At 38.0% G+C, this 19,448-nt stretch overlaps 1 protein-coding gene across 2 annotated transcripts; it reads left to right on the top strand.

Moving 5' to 3' along the window:
• Positions 1–360: 360 nt before the first annotated feature.
• On the top strand, positions 361–19,243 carry FBXO9 (F-box protein 9). 2 transcript variants are annotated; one of them, XM_053972755.1, is made up of 14 exons: positions 361–541; positions 3,881–3,958; positions 4,946–5,104; positions 5,535–5,592; positions 8,468–8,567; positions 11,640–11,770; positions 12,933–13,047; positions 13,576–13,694; positions 13,965–14,055; positions 15,044–15,139; positions 15,848–15,941; positions 16,637–16,791; positions 17,568–17,643; positions 17,834–17,919. In XM_053972755.1, the coding sequence occupies exons 1-13, from the start codon at positions 539–541 to the stop codon at positions 17,617–17,619; spliced, it is 1,251 nt and encodes a 416-aa protein (XP_053828730.1). In that variant the 5' UTR covers positions 361–538; the 3' UTR covers positions 17,620–17,643; positions 17,834–17,919. The 2 variants fall into 2 exon arrangements, with proteins under 2 accessions (XP_053828730.1, XP_053828729.1); XM_053972754.1 differs by lacking the exon at positions 17,568–17,643 and having other exon boundaries at positions 368–541; positions 17,834–19,243.
• Positions 19,244–19,448: the final 205 nt, after the last annotated feature.

The following is a 19,448-nucleotide window of genomic DNA, read 5'->3' as shown; positions in this document are numbered from 1 at the left end:
CGGCAACTTGCCTGTGCCAAGATCCCGGCCTGACCGCAGTCACAGCGGAAATCGCGGCTCCCCGACATCGCCAGTTTACCTCGGCTCCCGCTCCTGGGATCGCGCCTGCCGGGATTCCCATTCACGGAGACTACTATTCCCGGCAGCCTTTGCTCTGCCGCCCTTCCCCTGGTGTGCCGCCGTGGACTACGCTCCCCAGCAGACCTTGCGCCGCGCCGCCGCGGGCGGCAGAGACGGCAAGGGCCGCGGTGCGCTCTGGGACGGGGAGTCTGTGCGGTGGCGTGTCGTAGCGGCCCGCGCGGGAGGCGGCGCTCTGACCTGGCGGGTTCGCCCGGGCCGTGTCCCGCCGCTCCCGCCGCCGGCCCTGCTCGCCGGGAAGATGGCTGCCGTCCGCAGGGCCCGCAGGGACTCCCGCTGCGTGGTGCGCTTCTCCGACCGAGAACTCTGCTAAGTGCCCCTCGCGGGCAGGGAAGACACACGGACCAAGCGGGGGAGCAGAGCCCCCGGGACGGGACAGCGCCGCCCGAGCGTCGGCAGCATGGTGAGCGGGCCCGGGCGGCGGGGGCTCGGCTGCCGTGCAGGGGCGGCCGGGCGGGACCGGGACAAGGGGGAGTGTGCGTGGGAGCGGCCCCCTGGCCGAACTGCTGGCAGGCAGCCCTGCCCGCCCCCAGACACCGGGCGATGCTTGTGGGAAACGCGCGGTGATCCCGCCCCACCGCGGCTTGACACGGCCGCCCCCCGCAGAGGATTTTGATGAGTGGGGCTGCCTGGTTCTGGAGCGATCTAGCCCTCTGTAGGAACGCGTGAACAAAATCCCTGTGTCATTACAGGGGAGCGTGCCCTTCCTTTCCTTTTCTTCCCTCAAAAATGTGGTGGCATAAAGTCACTCAGTAATTCAAAGGACTCCGTGGGCCAGGGACTCGAGTTGAATTTGTCATTTAACATATCAGAAATACTCCTTGGTTCGGCATTGCTTTATTGACTGCGCCTCAATATGGATTCAAGTATCCATGATGAAAACTGGATCATTCAAACTGGATCATTTATATCACACAGGAGCTGTTAAAATGTCTCATCACGGCTATAAAAACTCTTATTTTTGAACACAGTGTTGTTTCTACCACATTTACAGAAAAATAGGGTGGCTTTCTCATTTTTTTATAAAACCAAGAGGAATGTTAGCTGGCAGTCACTGTTTCGCTTTGCCTTGCTTGCTCCTCCCTGAGTTCTGTACGGTTCACACATAACACAGCCCTGTTCAACTGGTGACACTCAGCTTCAAACTGTTTCTGATCTTGGCTTTATTTTGCTGAAACAGGGATCAGAACTATTAAAGGACCTGATGTTACAGACAGTTTAGTGAGTGGTTAATGTACTCTGAGGAAATCAGCATGCAGTTATTGATTGCAAAACAAAACTGAACTGTGCAAATAAACTAGTTCTGCATTTCGCAAATGGTTTCTAAAGCTTTGCAAGCAAATCAGAATTGAATCTACTCAGCTGACTTCATTTTTAATGAGTTGCCACCTAAATCAGATATTTACTTTTGACATGTTACCTTTTGGTGGCTTGACAGACTACTACTTTCCTCATGGAAAATTAATCAAGCCAATCAGCCAGTACACAGTAGGATGTCTTTCTTTCAGTCAGGATGAAGTCACCGTTCCATGTGACAGCTGACTTGTATCGTGAAAGGCCAGCAGCAAGCACAACGATGAACAATCTAGATTTATCCCCTAAGTAGCAGTTAGAGCACAGTGTTCTGTGAATTTTAGAAACTATAAGTACAACACAAGTATTCTCAGAGTGGGGGCAAGGAGCCAGTTTTTACACGTTGTGAAGTGCTTTAGGTGTGATCTCATGAGCTGTCTGCTGGTGAAGGTCCTTGCTTCACAGTGCCTGTGTTTACTCACGTAATTAAATATGAAATATAAAGTTTTTGAATGAGGTAAACTTCATACAGCTTCCTACCCTTCTGAGTAGTTTCAGTGCTTAAATCAGTTTGTTTACAGACTTCAGGAGTTAAAGGTTTTAATGGGCGTGGCTTTATGCACAAGAAGATAGTGTGTTGATTTAGTTCAGAAATTGCTAATTTCTGCATTTTGCAGATAAAACCAGTCTTATTCTGCCCAGACTGGAGAGCTGCCTGGACATAATTCAGCTGCAAACCAGAAGACTTGTGCTCTGCACAGACAAAATTAGGCCTTATTTCTGTCAGCCCAGAGCCATAATAATGCACTTACAGACACCCATTTCAGAGCTAGCTCATTTCTAGGCTGGCTCTGCTTGGCCAACAAAATATTCCTGGATGCTAGTAATGTGGTAGGACTGTCACAACTCATAGGGTATTAACTGCCTGCAATTAAATTCTGGAATCAAAGCCCATGCAATTTCCAAGTTATTTACTCCTTGCTGAGATTTAATGCCACTAGTGTTTTATAGTGTTCTGGCTCACCTGTTTCCTCTAATGGGAAATTAAAAATGTACAAAAATTAAAAATGAGAATGTAGAAGTAGATGCAATATCTGTTTATCTTCAGCCAACCAACCATGTCTATCAATTGTAAATGATAAATTATCTGAAACATCAGGGAAAACACTTTGACAGATTACAAACCAGTATGTTTATGGTCGTTGGGGAATCTGAAGACGTGCTAACTCCAGGGAGGTGCTTGTCACCAAGACAGAGGGATTAAAGGTTGCCTTCCCATCACGTTTGCTAGTATTCTGTGGTTTGATCAGAACTTCCAGGTGCTCTAAAAATGGTATAAATTTTCTGAGTACAAGAATGCTTTGATTTCTGCACTTTGACTGTGCAGCAGGTAGGGATTTCTTTTTGAGAGCTTGGTAGAATCTCTCTGACAGAATGTCACTTCAAGTCTCTGAGTACTGAGTACAATAGGAAGGAGTGGAAAATAAAACTTTTTTAGTAGTTGTGATAATTTTAATGTCAGGTTTGCCTGCTTGTAATCTCACTTTGCATTATCTACTTGCAGAACTACAGATGTGAATTTCAGTGCAGAACGGTAGAAAAACTGGTTTGCTTCAGCTGCAGGAAAAACCTTAAACAAATGTCTTAGTTAAGATTTTGAGGTGTTTTTATTTTGGGGTGTTTTTTCCCCCTTACCGGCATCTTGCTGTTGTCATTGTAGTGGCTTGTCACTAATACTCAGAATTAGTTTTCCTTTGTTTTAGTGTAGACTCCATAAATCTCAGTATATTTCACTATGATAATTAATTTACGTATTTTTAAGTTTTCCTCTTAAACTAGCCAGCTTAACTTCCTATGTAGAGCCATGTTAGGTTTAGTCAAAGGTCTTATTTCAGGTTTTGTTTAACCTGTCTCACAACTGTATTGTAAATAAAATCAACTGTCAAGCTCTCATGCTAGCATTTTATTTTCCAGTACTATTTCTTGTTTAGTTTCACATGTATATGTAAAGTATCTATTGTTATTCAAAGCACTTTTGTGCTCTTGCAAATATTGAACAAATCAAAACTACTGGTTATCTTTACAATGAGAAGATGGTGATTAAATTTTAATTTGTTGGACAAAGCGTATTTTTGTTTAATACTGAAACTTTTGCTCTGTGCTTTGACATAGACACAGTATACTTAGTCAGCTATGCTAGTGTACTGCAGCATGGAAGCCTTCAAGTGATACACAACTAATCTGTTGCAGTAACGTGTCTAAAATGCAAATCTTCATTGAGTTAATACGGAAGTACAACTGATCTCATTAGTTTTAAAATTAATTTTTATCATCAAAAGGGAAGTATGCTTAATTTTTTTTGAATTTGTGTCCATGACAGTTGTTCTTTGTGAATGGGCTGTAGGGACTTATGTAGACCCTATAATCACATTTGACTGCTCTCTACTAGGCAGAAGCTGAAGAAGATTGTCACGCTGATTTGGGAAGAACTGATGACAGTGAAAGATCTAGTGAAGCAAATCTTCAGGTATGTCTCTCATGCTAGTGAGTTTTTACAAACATAGTACTGCTGTGATTTAAACTGCATCACTTATTCTCATTTATTTACCACGTATTTGTTGATCTGACAAATGCTTAATCTGCCTGCCCCTCCAAAAATGAGATTTTGCATTGTGTTCCAAGTGTCAAATTCAGTCTTCAGCTATCTGTGTAGATGAAAAGAAAGCTTGTGACAGATCTGGAATTTCTTTGAAGAACTGTAGAACTTGGACAGCAGTTTCTGTGATCAAATTCCAGTTTAAGTTGTCACTTTCTACTGGACCAGAAAGCTGATAAAAGGAGTGTAATAGAAAAGTGTATTCTCCTACAAGACTGGATTTCTGTGTAGTTGCTCCCCAGAAGTTGCGATGATTGCAAGAGATGTGTTAAGTGTAACTTCAAAGATGCTGAAAAAAAAGGCATGGCAGGAATTGTAACTTGTATTATTTCACAGAACATAGTCCATACTTTTTAACAGAGAAAGGAGTAAGGTCTTATTTGTGTATTACATAAATGACCATCTTGAATGTTAGATAACTTAGAATGCTTGTGTACAAAAACCTAGATTTTCTAAATTTTAGTTTTAAGAGCTAATTGACTTACTGCTTATGATAAGTCTACATAAACAAGAACAAACACAATCATGTCATGCACTTTTCTATGGAATCTTAGGTCATAATCATAGTACTAACAACCACTTCTTGAAACATCAGTTTTTCTTCTGAGGTGAACAGTCCAGAAAAAAAGCACTTTTGTTATTGAATGAGACTGAACAAGTACTTGTGCACTTTTTTGTTTTAATTTACTATAAAACAATTGCTAACTCTCTGTGCTGAAATTCACTGAAGCCCTCTAAGACTTGGAAATGTAAAGCATAGTTTTGAAATTCTTTTTTGTGTTTGTACTTTATAATTTCTCCTCAGAAGATACACTGTCTGAATATCTCTTACTAAGTAGAATTAATCATGTTTTTTAGGCAGAGCTTCAGATGTTCAGAGCTCAGTGGATGTTTGAGCTTGCCCCAGGTGTGAGTTCTAGTGGGTTGGAACCTCTGCCATGCAGAGCATCATCAAGAGAACCTGGACTAAAGTCTGTTGATGCCAGGGGAAAACAGGAGATAGCAAAAGAGGAAAAGGTATGGAAAACGATGCATAATTTTGAGGTTTTATTTATCTGTATTACTGTTCCACTGTAACTTTTCTGAAAGCTAATGCTGAATTAAATCTGGAGAAACAGCAGAGGTTATTATCTTGTTATCTCCATACTAATGTCTACATAATCCTAAACTGATTTTTCTAGTCTTTATGTTTGCCTTGGTGTCATCTTCACAATCTGCTTTCTGAAAGACTATGTAAGGTGCAAGCAGCAGGAGTACAGATAGTTTCTTGACTAGGAATTTCAGTTATGTCTTGTAGCACATGGATATATCTTCTCCATTTAGGGACTTATTTTGTTATCTCTGTCCTAGGTTCAATAGATAAGATGAAAAATAATTCTAAGTCAAGTGACGTTGCACTTGTATTTATAAGGAATTAAAGAAATGCTCTGTATAATTTATTGTTCAGGCAAAAGAACTTTTCCTGAAGGCAGTGGAAGAAGAACGAAATGGGGCCCTTTATGAAGGTAATATGGAAGTCTACAATGAACACCCTTATTGTAGAGAAATGTAACACCTGTGATTTATGGGCAAATCTGCATGGTGCCAGTGAACGTAAACTACAGGCTAACAGTGGTTTGAGAGCTCTATCATTCAGATAAGCAAACAAACATGCTATAGAAGGAACCATCATATCACAGTTCTAAGGTTGAGGTAAAGCAAAAATGGCATCAAGGAAGGAATTTCTAGCTTTCAGACAAAATAACAGTATCTTAGAATGCCTCTTTATGTGACTTCTGCAAGTTGAAATTAGCATAATAATTAATCAATGCAATAAACTGTTTCCTGTGTTCACAGTTCTCATAATTCCGCTATGAACAAAACTACTATGAACTAAAGTACTGCTTTAATGCTTTGTTGTTGTTTGGGCTTTTTTTTTTTTTTTTTTTTTTTTTTTTTTTTTTTTTTTTTTTGGAGAGGGCTCTTTGGGTTTGGGGGTTTTTGTTTGGCTTTTTTTTTTTTTTTTTGATTAACACAGCATGCTAAAATAGTTTTTTCAAGAATTCCTGCAGTGAACATTCAGATCTGGTAGTCTTTGAGGTTTGTCATAAAATATTTAAGGCACTTAGCTTGCTTACCAGCACTCTTGCTATCAGCACTAGTAAAAATGGAAATTCAAAGGTTTTTTTCATATATTTAGTTTTCAGAGTCTAGAGAGTAAGAAGTCTATCCTAACTTCCAAGTCCTGTAGGTCAGTAGTGGAGATACCAATTTTCTGTTTCTTTCATGTGAGAAAGAAAATGAAGCAGAATGTATGTGCCATTCTGCTCATCCACCAGAGGGTTTGGCCACCGTCTTCAAAGTGCAGGTGCAAAATAAGTTAAGATACAGAAATCTGAGAGAACTCTGGAAGCTCCTGAGCTCAGCCACCTGCTGAATACACAATTTCACTTCACCACAGGAATTTTCCTTCATTTTCAAGGGATTTCTGGTTGTTGTTTCCTATCTCATATTAACTGAGAGAAATATGAGTCCCCTGTAGTTAATAAAATCAGTTGTCTCAGTTTCTAATTTGTTATGTGTTTCTACAGGGCAAAATTACTTTAGGCTAAGATATGGTGGGTGTTTGGTAAAGGATTAAATGCACAGTAAAAAAATATGTCAGCACTAAAAATCTGGTACATATTTAGGAAATCATGTAGTCAATTGTGAAGGTTTTTTCTGAATAAACTAGGAAAAAAAAAGGCGAGGAAAGCAGTCTATTTAAACATTGTGTATATTAAATGAAAGCTGTGGCTTCATCTGCTTCAGTGCACTCCTTGTATGTCAAACATAGCAGGAAAGAAATACTGATATCTAACAGTTCCATTCACAAAAGTGTTTCAGACATCTGGATTGCATGAATGTGAATTGATCTTTCTCAATTGAATTTGATTTGAGACTTAGAGAAACTAAACTGAACTATTTCTACACATAGATCTATATGATACCTTAGAGGCACGGTCCTATGCCAGACACAGATATATTACTGAGCATGTGTTGGGACATCTGTTTTCAGACCACACTTTTATTTGCTGACCTGGCCCAGGTCACCAGAATCCAAGCCTGCTTCTGAAATCTGCTGATACCTGATGTTTGTGAGACAGTTATGTGCTGCAGCTTGTTCTTGCTTAAGTACAGTAGAGGCCTTGTCTGCAAAATTAAATGCTAAAGTTGAGACTGATCTCTATTTAGCTGGCTGCTGGTATTTCCAGTCCTCAACAGGCAAAGGATACTATTTGTCAGTCACTGCCCCTGACATGAACTCAAGGAAACAGGAACATATACTAGCTCCAAACTCGAGTTTCTCAGACTCATCAGACAAATTCTGAGCTCCGCACTCACTGATGTTTTATTTGAGTTTTTGTTTTAAGAGTCCAAACTGAAGAAGAATTGCCCTTGGATCTTGGTATCACAATGTAGGAATACGAAGAAACATATACATGCACACTTGATTTTACTACTGTTATTAAAATAGATTGAATGTGCATACATTGAATTAATTTAAATTAAGAAGGATTCACAGAGCTGACTCAGAAGAAGGACATTCTTCAGCTTAATAACTGTTTGTTGCCACAGTGATCTTCCTGAACCTCTTTCTCTACTCAGTGTTTGTAGGATCTTTGTAGTGCTAAAGGCAGAGTATTTTCTCTGTGTGTGAGAAAACTGCAAAACCCAAGCTGTCAGGTGTTTCTTCATGCCCCATAGTTTTGTGACAAGGCTGCTTTCCTTACTCTTGGTGTGTTGAGTGGCTTGCATCTGTGCCTTCTTTAGTTCCCAGGGGTTTCCATAGGGAAATTGATACATTTCGCATCTATTTAATTTTAAAATTGCAACTATATTTTATTCATCATTCTCACCTTTATAGTGTTGTATATGTCTGAAAGCCTCTCTGTGCTATACCAGGGACTTAAGGTACCTGCATAATTTTTCTCTTTCATTTAACTTATGGCTAGTTATGGATATACTGTCTAAAATCTTTACAGCTTGTTGGAAAATCTTTGTAAGTGCCAGGCACTAAACAACATCAGGAGTTCATAATGTTTTAATGTAAAATTTTCTACACTGTAGTTGAATTTGTGGTAATTAAGGTAAATCTGTAAAGGCTGAAACACATCTGAGATAACTCTTTATTCTGAAAAAGGTATATGAGGTTTTTAGTTTTGAAAACAGGTACTTAATGTTCCTCTCTTCTGTATTGAATTTAAACCTAACAGTTTAGACTAAACAAGCTTTCCTAGGCAAAGGCATTTTCCACCTTTTTAGTGCTTTTAGCAGAACCCATCTCTCTGAAAACAGTCTTTGCTTTGATAAGCTAGTATGGACATCAGATATGTTTGAACATCAAACCTTTATTTTCAGCCATCAAGTTTTATCGTCTAGCCATGCAGCTTGTACCTGATATAGAGTTTAAGATCACCTATACACGGTCCCCAGATGGTGATGCAGTTGGAAAGAGGTGGTAAGTATTAAATTTTACTAATTAAGTGCATAGGAATACTGAAACATGACATTTTGTTTCTGAAGGATATCAACGTTCTGCTGTAATATGCACTTGTAAGTCTCCTAGTATCTGGAAAACTTACCTATTCTCACTTGAGTAGACTCTGTTTTTGAAGACAGTAACAGGCTTGTTTGGAGCTGGCTAATTTCAGGGGGAAGGATTACAAATAGCTACGCTGTTGCTTAATAAAAAAAAGCATCAGTTACTATTTTGGTTTTTGATTTTCCAATTTAGGATCATATACAAAGTTGTAGATGGCAAAATGATTAATTAGTTAAAGCTTCATACTAATAAAATAAGCATTTTAATTAAGCAAAGGAATAATCTGTTCTTGTGCTAACACAGCCAAATGAGAGCATTTTCAGTAGAGCAATACATTCAGAAGCTCAGAGACTGCATTCTGAGTGGTCTAGTCTTTCATCATTACACACATCAGAATACCCCTAACCTCAGGACAAGGGGTGTGCAGTGGCTTAGGGCTGCCGTAAGTCACTGAGCCCAAGACTTGAGTTTAAGGAGGGCCAAAACTTTTGTTCCAGTCCCTGCAGCCTAATGTGGACAAGCTTATGGAACAGCTTCCCAAATTCTTGCTTACTCATAGCAGTGTTGGTGCTCCTGATAACTGCATCAAAAAATCAAGAGTTTTAACATGGAGAATGAAATAGGAAAACGCAACTGTGTCCCTGTGGTTTTATTAGCTCAGTCTTGTTGCCCCAGGACAGTACAGCTCCAATGCAGCTGTTGACTTAATATAAAAGAGTGCAAGATGAGCTGAGTGCTTTATTTCCATCCATTAGTTTCATATCTGAATGTGTTGCTGGCATGAAATCTTTGCGGTGCATTTGTGCACTAGGAAAACTACTGGATCATGCACTATAGTAATTAATGTAAAAACCTTGTTTTTTATAGGATTCTTTTCTTTAGCATCATTTTCTCTACTCCATTAAGACTCTCTGACCTGAAGCAGGAGTGGTCCTTCTGGAGGGTGGGAAGGCTCTGCAGAGAGATCTGGACATGCTGGATCAATGAGCCAAAGCCAATTGTGTGAATTTGAACAAGGCCAAGTACTGGGTCCTGTGCTTGGGTCACAACAACCCCATGCAGAGCTACAACCTGGGAGCAGAGTGGCTGGAAAGCTGCCTGTTGGAAAAGGACCGTGGGGTCCTGGTTGATAGTTGGCTGAACATGAGCCAGTGTGTGCCTAGGTGGCCAAGAAGGCCAGTGGCACCCTGGCCTGTATCAGCAATAGTGTGACCAGCAGGACCAGGACAGTGATTGTCCCCCTGTACTCTGCACTGCTGAGGCCACACCTCCAGTGCTGGGTCCAGTTCTGGGCCCCTCACTATGAGAAAGACATTGAGAGGCTGGAGTGAATCCAGGGAAGGGCAGTGGAGCTGGGGAAGGTCTGGAGCACAAGTCCTGTGAGGAGCAGCTGAGGGAGCTGGGGGTGTTAAGCCTGGAGAAAAGGAGGCTCAGGGGAGATCTTACTGTTCACTACAACCACCTGAAAGGAGTTTGTATTGAGGGAGGTGTTGGTCTCTCCTCCCAAATAACAAGCAACAGGACAAGAAGAAATGGCCTCAGGGTGTGCTTTGGAGTGAATATTAGGAAAAAGTCTTCACAGAAAGGGTTGTCAAGCACTTGAACAGGGTGCCCAGGGAAGGGGTTGAGTCACCATGCCTGGAGGTATTTAAAAGATGTGTATGTGTCAGTTAGGGACATGGTTTAATGCCAGGTGAATGGTTGGGCTTGGTGATCTTAAAGGTCTTTTCCAACCTAAATGATTCAGCAATTCTGTGGATATTTATTTGGTTTTTTTTAATGTTGCTGTATTGTTCCCAGCACTTCATGGCAGTGAGGGGAAAAATAACCAGTAGTCTCAATTGTTACTCTACTGTTTAAAAGCAGTATTTGTAGAGATGTTCCCAGATTGGGAAAAGTTACTAGTTTGTGCTTTCTGAATTACTGTTGTAGGTGTTTCATACAGTCTTGATGAGAAAAAACAAATTACACAATTAGATTTGAAAAAACAATTTAGTGTGGCCTGTAGGTACTGGGACTGACCATCATACTCATCAAAATAAAGGAAGGTATGTTCAGTGCAACGTCTTACTGTAGTCTTAGTTAGGACAGGCCCAAAGATAATTGTCTTCTCCGTGATACTTCAAAACTCATTGGTTGGTCTACTAGTTGCTTGCTTACATTCTCAGCTCATTCTATTAACTTGTTTAGAGTAGAATTGAACAGTATTAAAAAGTGACTGTAAGATTTCTCAATTAGCCTGTATACCAAGTCATGGAAGAAAAAGTGGTTTGTGATCTGCTCAGTGAGTTTTGTGTCCTTTCTGGTTATTTGGGGCAAGCAAGTAGGCAGCTATTAAAATAACATATTATGGTATATAACTTTAGATTTCTTTTATTAATGTGGTAATGTTCTTTTATCACTTAGTAATCTTTCAAATTTACTGATGAATAGCAAGCTTGTTGCTTCTTGTTCTGGCTCCTGAAATTTATTATTTCTGCCTATTTACAGAATAGGTACAAAAATAGTTTTCGTTCATTACTGTTGAATAGACCCACCAAGGATCACTCTTTAGTGAATAACACAAGCATGAAAAATAATCCTTAACTGTTTCCAATATCTTACATAATGAGAAGGATTACAAAATACAACTTTCATTAACAACTTTATTTCCTGCATATGCCATATCTTAGACAAATTAAAAGACAAGATTTTTCTTTTCATGAGGTCAAGAAATTTGTCAGTAACTTAAATAAAAAACTCTAATACAAAATAAAAAACTGGGATGGGAGTTTAATGAAAAAGCCCCAGTTGTTACTTCAGCAATGTCTTAATGACCTTGATCATATTTCAGTAGTTGTTTTATTGTATGATGAAATGCGATTGCTTTAAAAATGTACAGGAAACAACTCTATTGAATGGGAGTATGCCAGTGGATGATGCCAAGATGAGGACATCTGTTGGTATGTTTTGTCCAATATTACAGTGTTGGCATTGCCCCTTTTCTAGTGTTGAGGATAGCAAAGAGGATGACAAAATGGCAGATCTCCTGACGGATTTCCAGCAGCAGTTAACTCTTCAGGAGTCTTCAGTCAAACTTTGTCAGCCTGAAGTTTATGTCAGCCAGACCCACATCTCAGGTAAGAGTTAAGATAAGCTGTAAGAGTTGAGAGGCAGAATTTAGAATATAGATGTTTCACTTCATTCAAACAAAACATTTGTCTCCTTCATTCAAAAGCCACCTTTGGAGAAATGCATACATTCTCTCTTTACTTATTTATGTAGTTAGATACAAAGGAGAAAAAATTATCAACTAGGTAAACAAATCTTGTTCTCATACAAGATCTTGTCTTTATCACACAAGATTTTTCCATGTAGTATTTCTGAGTAGAATTTTCAGGATCAGAGGCATACTTAAAAGCAGCAGCTTCTAGGAATGGACTTGCTGAAATAAGTGTATTCCAGTTTTCCTTCCAGTTCTTTTGGTTTGGTTTGCAAATACAATTATTACTACAATACTTAACGGTGAGTAACAGACAATTGCTTTGTAGACAATGCATCTTTATATTTCTTGATTTTATCTGATTCTGTATGAGATTTTTGCAACAAGTGTGTTTTCAGGGTCAGACAAACTATATAACAAAGCTAGAAAGTCTTTTGAAGGTTAATGACTTTCAGTGCTTAGGTTCTAGGACAGTTATCCTGAGACTTCCGTATGAGATTTAAATTGTAGAATGTGTATATGAGCTATGATCTCTCTTAAGAACAGATGCCTTTGTTTTGCATCCTAAATTATCAGTTGCACTTTGAAATCTTGGCCTGATCTTCTTTGTTCTGGTCAAGGAAAGAAAATAAAGTAAGTGAAGCAAATCAAAACATAAAGAAAACAATGTTTTAAACATTTTTTTTAAATAATTGGTGTATTGTAGACTTGGGAAAATGTATTTTCTTTTTTTACCAATAAAGACAAGATGTTGCAGACATTACTCTAAAATGATCTCAGGAGATGTGTCCTTTGAGCAGCAGTGTTGGTCTTTTTTACTGACTTTTTTATAGCATAAAGAAAACTTCTAAAAAATAACATCGGCTTCAGAAGTTGGTAAGCTAAAAAGGTTCAAAAAGATCCTTTATGGACATTGCATCTAATCTATAGTGACCTTTTAAGTTAATTTTTTTTGTTCTCTCTCTCTACAATGTGAGAAGTAGGATTTTTTAATTGAAAGTCAAAAGCCAAACCCAAAATTATAAATAAGCTGTTGATTTACAGGTTGCATCTAACAAGGATTTCTTTTCTCTTTTTAGCATTGCCTATGGAAGTACTAATGTACATTTTCCGATGGGTGGTTTCAAGTGACTTGGATCTAAGATCATTGGAGCAATTATCTCTTGTTTGTCGAGGATTTTACATTTGTGCCAGGTATTGTAGATAATTTATCTAGAGTGAAACTTCTCTTCTTGCACTAGAATGTCCTGCTTTTCCTTCCCATGTACATTTTCATGTTAGGCTTCTCACAGTGCTGATCAGTTTCTGAATACACTACTAAATGGTATGTGAGATAGATTACTTTACTGTAATAAAAATCCAGCAGAAAGTATTATTTGCTCTACCTTGTTTGCAAATTAGTGTTTCGGGTCTCCAAAATATGGTCTGTTGTCATGCTCATATAGCCACACAAAGAAGTCCCAGGGTGCTGCAGTGTTGTGGTTCTGTACTTGGATGAAAATGACACTCTGTTCTTCAGTTTCACTGAGAAGAGGAAAAGGCTTTCAAACACTCCAGGATTAAGTAAATTAGTCAAGGGTTTTAAATTATGAGCTATTTTTGTTAAAGAACATTTCTTTTAGTTGCAACCAAACTAAGTAAGAGAGTGTTACTCTGATATATAAAAGCTAAACAGGGTTTGTAGGGAAGTTATGGGGTTTGCTTTTTTCTTGTTTTCACTAGAGATCCTGAAATCTGGCATCAAGTCTGTTTGAAAATATGGGGCAGGAGCTGCAATAAACTTGTTCCATATGCGTCTTGGAGGGACATGTTTTTGGAAAGGCCTCGCGTTCGATTTGATGGTAAGCTGTACTTTTGGAAATAGTTGTAACTGTGACAACAGAAACAGGTGGGTTTGATGTTTGTGATGTTGTTAGACCTAATTTGAATTTGTTTGTGCATTTCAGTTTGTAGAATATCTGCAAAGGAAGGGAAAGGTGCAAGGGATGAAAATAAAAACTTCCATGTATTTTAAGTAACAAAACTATGCTCAAAAGTTTTAGATTATTGGCTTTTTCATCATAAATATTTTATGTTCTTAGTTTTTGTTCATGTATCTTCCTTTTCTGTAGGTGTATATGTCAGCAAGACAAAATACATACGTCAAGGAGAACAGTCTCTTGATGGTTTCTATAGAGCATGGCACCAAGTGGAATATTACAGGTAGAGCTGTAGTACAATGAGTGAGTGAAATGTTTCTCTCTCTTAAGTTCTTTAAATCCACCCCTGGCTATCGCAGACAATAATCATTCTGTAAAACTGAATGGGACTGCTACAGTGTGTAAAGCAATGTGTATTTTTTGAGAGTAGGTTTTAGAAATAGAATCCAATAATAGATCTAGTAATAGAATTCTGTGATAATGAGAAATGAGCTTAGAAACATGTTTCATCCTCACTTAAGCCATGTCACGTGGCAAAAGCTTGAAGGCTTATAACAATTAATACTTACCTACAGATTTCTTTCCCTAAACAACTTTTGCTTTACATGTCTGATCCAACACATGACACAATTCAGCAAAGAGAATACTGTGATTATACAAGATCAGTCATTGAGCGTATGTGTAATCAGTTGTAAAAATCAAGAGGCTGGGCTTTCTTATCTTGCTGTAAATGCCTTGCCATTTGTTTCCTCAACCTGATTTTTTGCTGTTGTTCATCTTGCTGCTCCCAGCATTTATTGTTTTATTCTGCTGTCTCTTCTGAGGCATAGAAACCATTGAACCTGATGGCTATTGCTGTAGTCTCAAACATTAGCACAGTACTTGAGTACTGTAAAAATCAATCAGGTTCCAGAACCTGAAAAAGTCATGACATTAATAATTCTGTACTGATACTGTAATTGAGATTTTGTTGCACTGGTCTCAATGGATAGGAGTGGAGAAACTTGAGGTCAGTTTTGATCCCAGAGTAGCTACCTTGCTTTGGTAGAGGTGACAAAACTTCATAACTCTTCATAACTCCCTCTTTCACTATTCATAACTCTCTTTTGATTTCTGATCTCTTTTTTTTCTGTTATGTGTGAAGAAATGTCTTTTCAAATGCTATTACCAATTAAGTTCTAAATCCTTCTAGGTAACATCCTGTGATTTTAAAAGCAAACAGGAAAAGGATATATTTTCTAGGTTTGCATTGTGTAATTATGTTTTTGCAGGTATTTGAGATTCTTTCCAGATGGTCAAGTTATGATGCTAACAACTCCTGAAGATCCTCAATCTATAGTTCCTCGCTTACGGACTAAAAACACAAGGTTATTGAAATAAAGTATTTGGCTCTGCAGTTTTCATTTTGCTTTTACCTAGCAATTTCTATTTACTTTTGTCTCAGATCTATATCCTCTCTTAGCAAAACAATGTTATTTATATTGTGTTATAGATGTTTATAATTCTTTCATAAGAACTACAAAAAAATTTGATCTTTTTGCAAAGATACCTTTCATTTTAGGGTCCTGATATTATAATTAGATTTCCTTTGTGGGTTATGTGATTTGAAATTTTTAAGGCAAGTAGATGGAACAATCCTTTTAAAGATACTATTTTGTTACTGCCTGCCTTCTCACACTTTCTCAACTGAAGGAAAGTGAAGATTTCAGTGGGATATGTTGCAATTAAAACTTCTTGATGTTCGGACGTAAAAACATAGAAAATCGTTTGCAACTTCAAAACAGGTTTGAGCTGTTCACAAGAAATCTGTAAATATTTAGCAGTAGGCTAGGTAGAACCAGCTACTTACGTTTACTGTCCTGTTTGGGAAAATTAGAAGCAAGTTTCCAAAATGTTTTCACCATTTAATATCATTGATTAGGCTTTACTGAATGGAAATAAGAAATAGTTTGTATCATTATGCTATGTAGTTAGTCTTTGTTTCATTGCTGATACTTGTATTAAAAGAACATCACACTTTTGAGACACAGAATTTTTTTATGTCCTTGACAATATCCTCCTTTTTAACTTCCCAGAACGGATGCAATCTTGCTTGGCCATTATCGCCTTTCCCAGGAAACAGACAATCAAACCAAAGTATTTGCTGTAATAATGAAGAAAAAGGAAGAGGTAGGTAGAAAAATAGAATAGAGGAGAAATAGATTAACAAGATTTTACTCAGACTGAGTGTTTTAAGGGACCCAAAGATTTGCCTTACATCAAAAGATTAAAAAATTAATTTAATTTTTAAATGGTTTAAAAATAAAATATAAATAAATAACCATGGTGATGCCACTTACATTTGTCCCCACATCTGTAATAATTTATTAAAGACCTGGTTCAAATTTAAGCAATTGTTCTCCCCCTTAGGCTTAGCTTCCATTTATGGTACTATTAGGTATCAACATTGTTAATGGGAAAGAAGGATGAGTCTCATTTTCTGAGAACAGATTTGACTGTGTGCAGTTATGTTCCACAACATTTAGTAAAACTAGATAAGCAGTATTTGTTAAATGAACTCTGAATGATTCAATCAGCTTACTTACAAATTCTTCTGATTACCAAAGTGCTAGTCAAGAGAAACTTGTGAAGAGTAAGAAGTGTTACAGTGACTATGCACAGTTGCGTGGTGTCCTGCATGCTTCTTTCGCTTTCTGTGAAAACTTCTTTCATCATTAACATATACATTTATGTATTTTGAAGGAACAATTGTACTTGTTTTTAAGTATTGAGAGTTTTACCAATCTGGTCTCACAGTTACTTAGGATAAATAGTTGCATAATGTGTTCTTTGTAGGTCATGAAACTTCTTATTTCTCTCTACAGAAACCAGTTGATTACCACAAATACAGGTATTTCCGCCGAGTTCCTGCTCAAGAAACAGATCACAGTTTCCATGTAGGACTACAGTTGTGCTCCAGTGGGCGCCAGAGGTTCAACAAACTTGTGTGGATACATCATTCTTGTCACATCACTTGCAGGTGAGTAAATGGAGAACAAGAGTAAAGATACTAAACTGTAGAATTAAAGGTGACGTTCATTTGTCCAGTACTAAGTACAGAAAATGTGAAGAGTCTGAAACTTATTTGGCTTTAACAAAATGTAATGAAAACAGTAACTGGTCCTGATTTGAAATACATAATGAACTTTTATGTAAAGAAATCCCAATATTTTAGTAACCTGTTTTAATGATAATAGGAAGTTTCCTAAGTAGTATAACCATAGTTTTTTAGCTTTTTAAAGGATTTATGCAGAGTGTTTGATTTCAGAACTGAATCAGGGTTGAATGACTTAATGTTGTGTTAGTGAAGGGGTGTGGGAAGTGTGTATTCGTTAAGATATATATGTTTTCCACTGTGGATGTGCAGACCAAAGATGTTTGTACTTTTCATGTGAGAACTCTAATGTTACTAACTATATAATTCAGCAGTGCAGTATATGGGCATGTGACCAGCTATTCTGATCACTTACTAGGCAGAAGCCATGACCATTGTTTTTGCACCTGACACTTCAAATTACTGGCAAGTTGGCTTTCCAGATTTGATGTTGGCAGTTAGGGTAGATTTAGTCCTTGTCTTCCAGTGTTCTTAATATTCAGTATTTTTATAGGAACAAAGCTCAGCTGTTGAGCTGTGAGAATATAAAATGCAGGAAATAAACTGTTTGTGGGTTGGGAGTGTAGGTAACTTCCATTAACAGAAAAATTGCTTTTGTAAAAGCTAATAGCTAATGTTGTCATACCTAATTTATATCGCAGATATTCTTTTCAGCATGAAGTTTCTGTACTGCTCAGGTCTTGGAGCTCATAATAAGAGTGGAAAGTGGTTTCTTAGGTATGAATGTAGAAGTGGATTCTGTATAGTGTGATTCAGCTAAAAGTCAAATGCTTTCAGAACAAGGCATTACAAAAGACACTTTATTCCAACTGTAGTTTGATGCACACACTGTACTATGGAACATGATTGCATGAGGGACTCAAACAGCAACTTGTGTCTAATTTAACTTTTACAATGCTCTTCGCAGATCGACTGGTGAGACAGCTGTTACTACTTTCGACATTGACAAAATGTACACCCCTTTGTTCTTTGCACGAGTGAAGAGTTTTACTGCATATTCAGAAAAGCCGCTCTAAGAAACACCTTCTCCTCTCACAACTTTTGCATGAGTAAAAGGTTGTAGCTAATAAGCACTTAAGTTATAAATGTGTATATATTTGGAGCATTTTAAAATTCTGGGAAATTTCTTGAAGGCAGTATGTTCTATTTGATTGTGAATGGCTGGGATTTTGTTTTGAGATTTTATTTTGATTTTTGTTTTGAGAAGCTTATGAGTGTTAAACACCTTTTATCTGTGATAAGAATTTGATAACAAAGTTTTGTTTTGTTGTGTTGGGGTTTTTTAAAAAATATTTTTAAATCAGTTTGCTTAAAATGTGAATCTTCATCTGCCTAGACACCGATTCGTTCAAAAGGAATCAATAGGAAAATCTCACTGTCCATGGGACAGTGTGTATGGTCTCTGCTGAAGACTTGAAATGTGAAAAGGGAGAAAGTTGTCATCTGTTAAAGTCTGTGACTTAAAAGAACTTCAAATAAATGTTTTCTTTAAATTAAACTTGTTTGCCTTTAAGATCTGGCATTTTGTTGACATCAACCTTAAGGAAAAACTGTCAATGGCGAGCGAGCACAAAATATAAAATTTAACTGCAGAGGTACATCCCCACCAATGCAATGGTGTCAGTTGATCATCAGTGTAATTTGATCTTGGTAGAATTTCAATGGAGCCTGCCTTCTCCATAGGATGTGCATGTAGGGGAGAGGGATGCAGGCAGTGAGTTGTTCCCTTGTACTGTGGGGTGAGTTTGCAGGTACTTGGCCCTGCTTTGGGGAGTGTCACAGTGGCAGGGCTAAATGGTGATATGTACTGCTTGTGCACTGGCCTGGTGTGAATACACAGGTAAGCAGGGCTCACTTGGACACGGTAGTAACGTGCTACAACCCATCATCTAACCTTGCCACACATGCTGTAAACCCTCTGAGCATTTGTTTTACTAAATAAATTTTGAAGCTGCTGTAGATGTTCAGGTGCTGTGTACTGCTAATCATGAAGTGTTCCTTGAGGTCTGGTACAGGTACTGTACGCTGCTTCTCCTGCATATATCGCTTGGGGGTGTAGTGCAGACATTGTAATGCTGCTTGTTATGTGTGTATCTTGGATCCTGGAAGAACTGAAGCTTTTTTGTGTAGTTTTTTTTAAGCCATTTTGCATAATTTACCTTTGACCATCTTGTTTCAAAATACTGACCTGGACTTGAGGACTAAAATGTGAAAGCTGTGGAAAGAACTATACTTGTTCTATAATTTATAAACTGTATCTTTGCAAGGAGCTACATGGTTAAAAATACATCAATAAATTATGATTTTGAACATGCAATCCCTTGCAATTTCTTATTTTCCCAAGAAATTCTTATTTTCATACAGTTAATGGTGATTAGTTATGAGCTACCATGCATAAACTACATGCCAGGCAAGATTGACAGGTGGAATTAACCTCTTCATGACTATTTATTACACTACTTACAGATTATCTGAGAAAAGTAGAGAAGTTTTCAGGTACATGAGTTCTCAGTAAGTATATG

This window comes from Vidua macroura, chromosome 3 (assembly GCF_024509145.1).
Source record: "Vidua macroura isolate BioBank_ID:100142 chromosome 3, ASM2450914v1, whole genome shotgun sequence".
Lineage (NCBI taxonomy): Eukaryota > Metazoa > Chordata > Aves > Passeriformes > Viduidae > Vidua > Vidua macroura.
The sequence above is the reverse complement of the archived record's forward strand: the minus strand, read 5'-3'. Positions and strand labels throughout refer to the sequence as shown.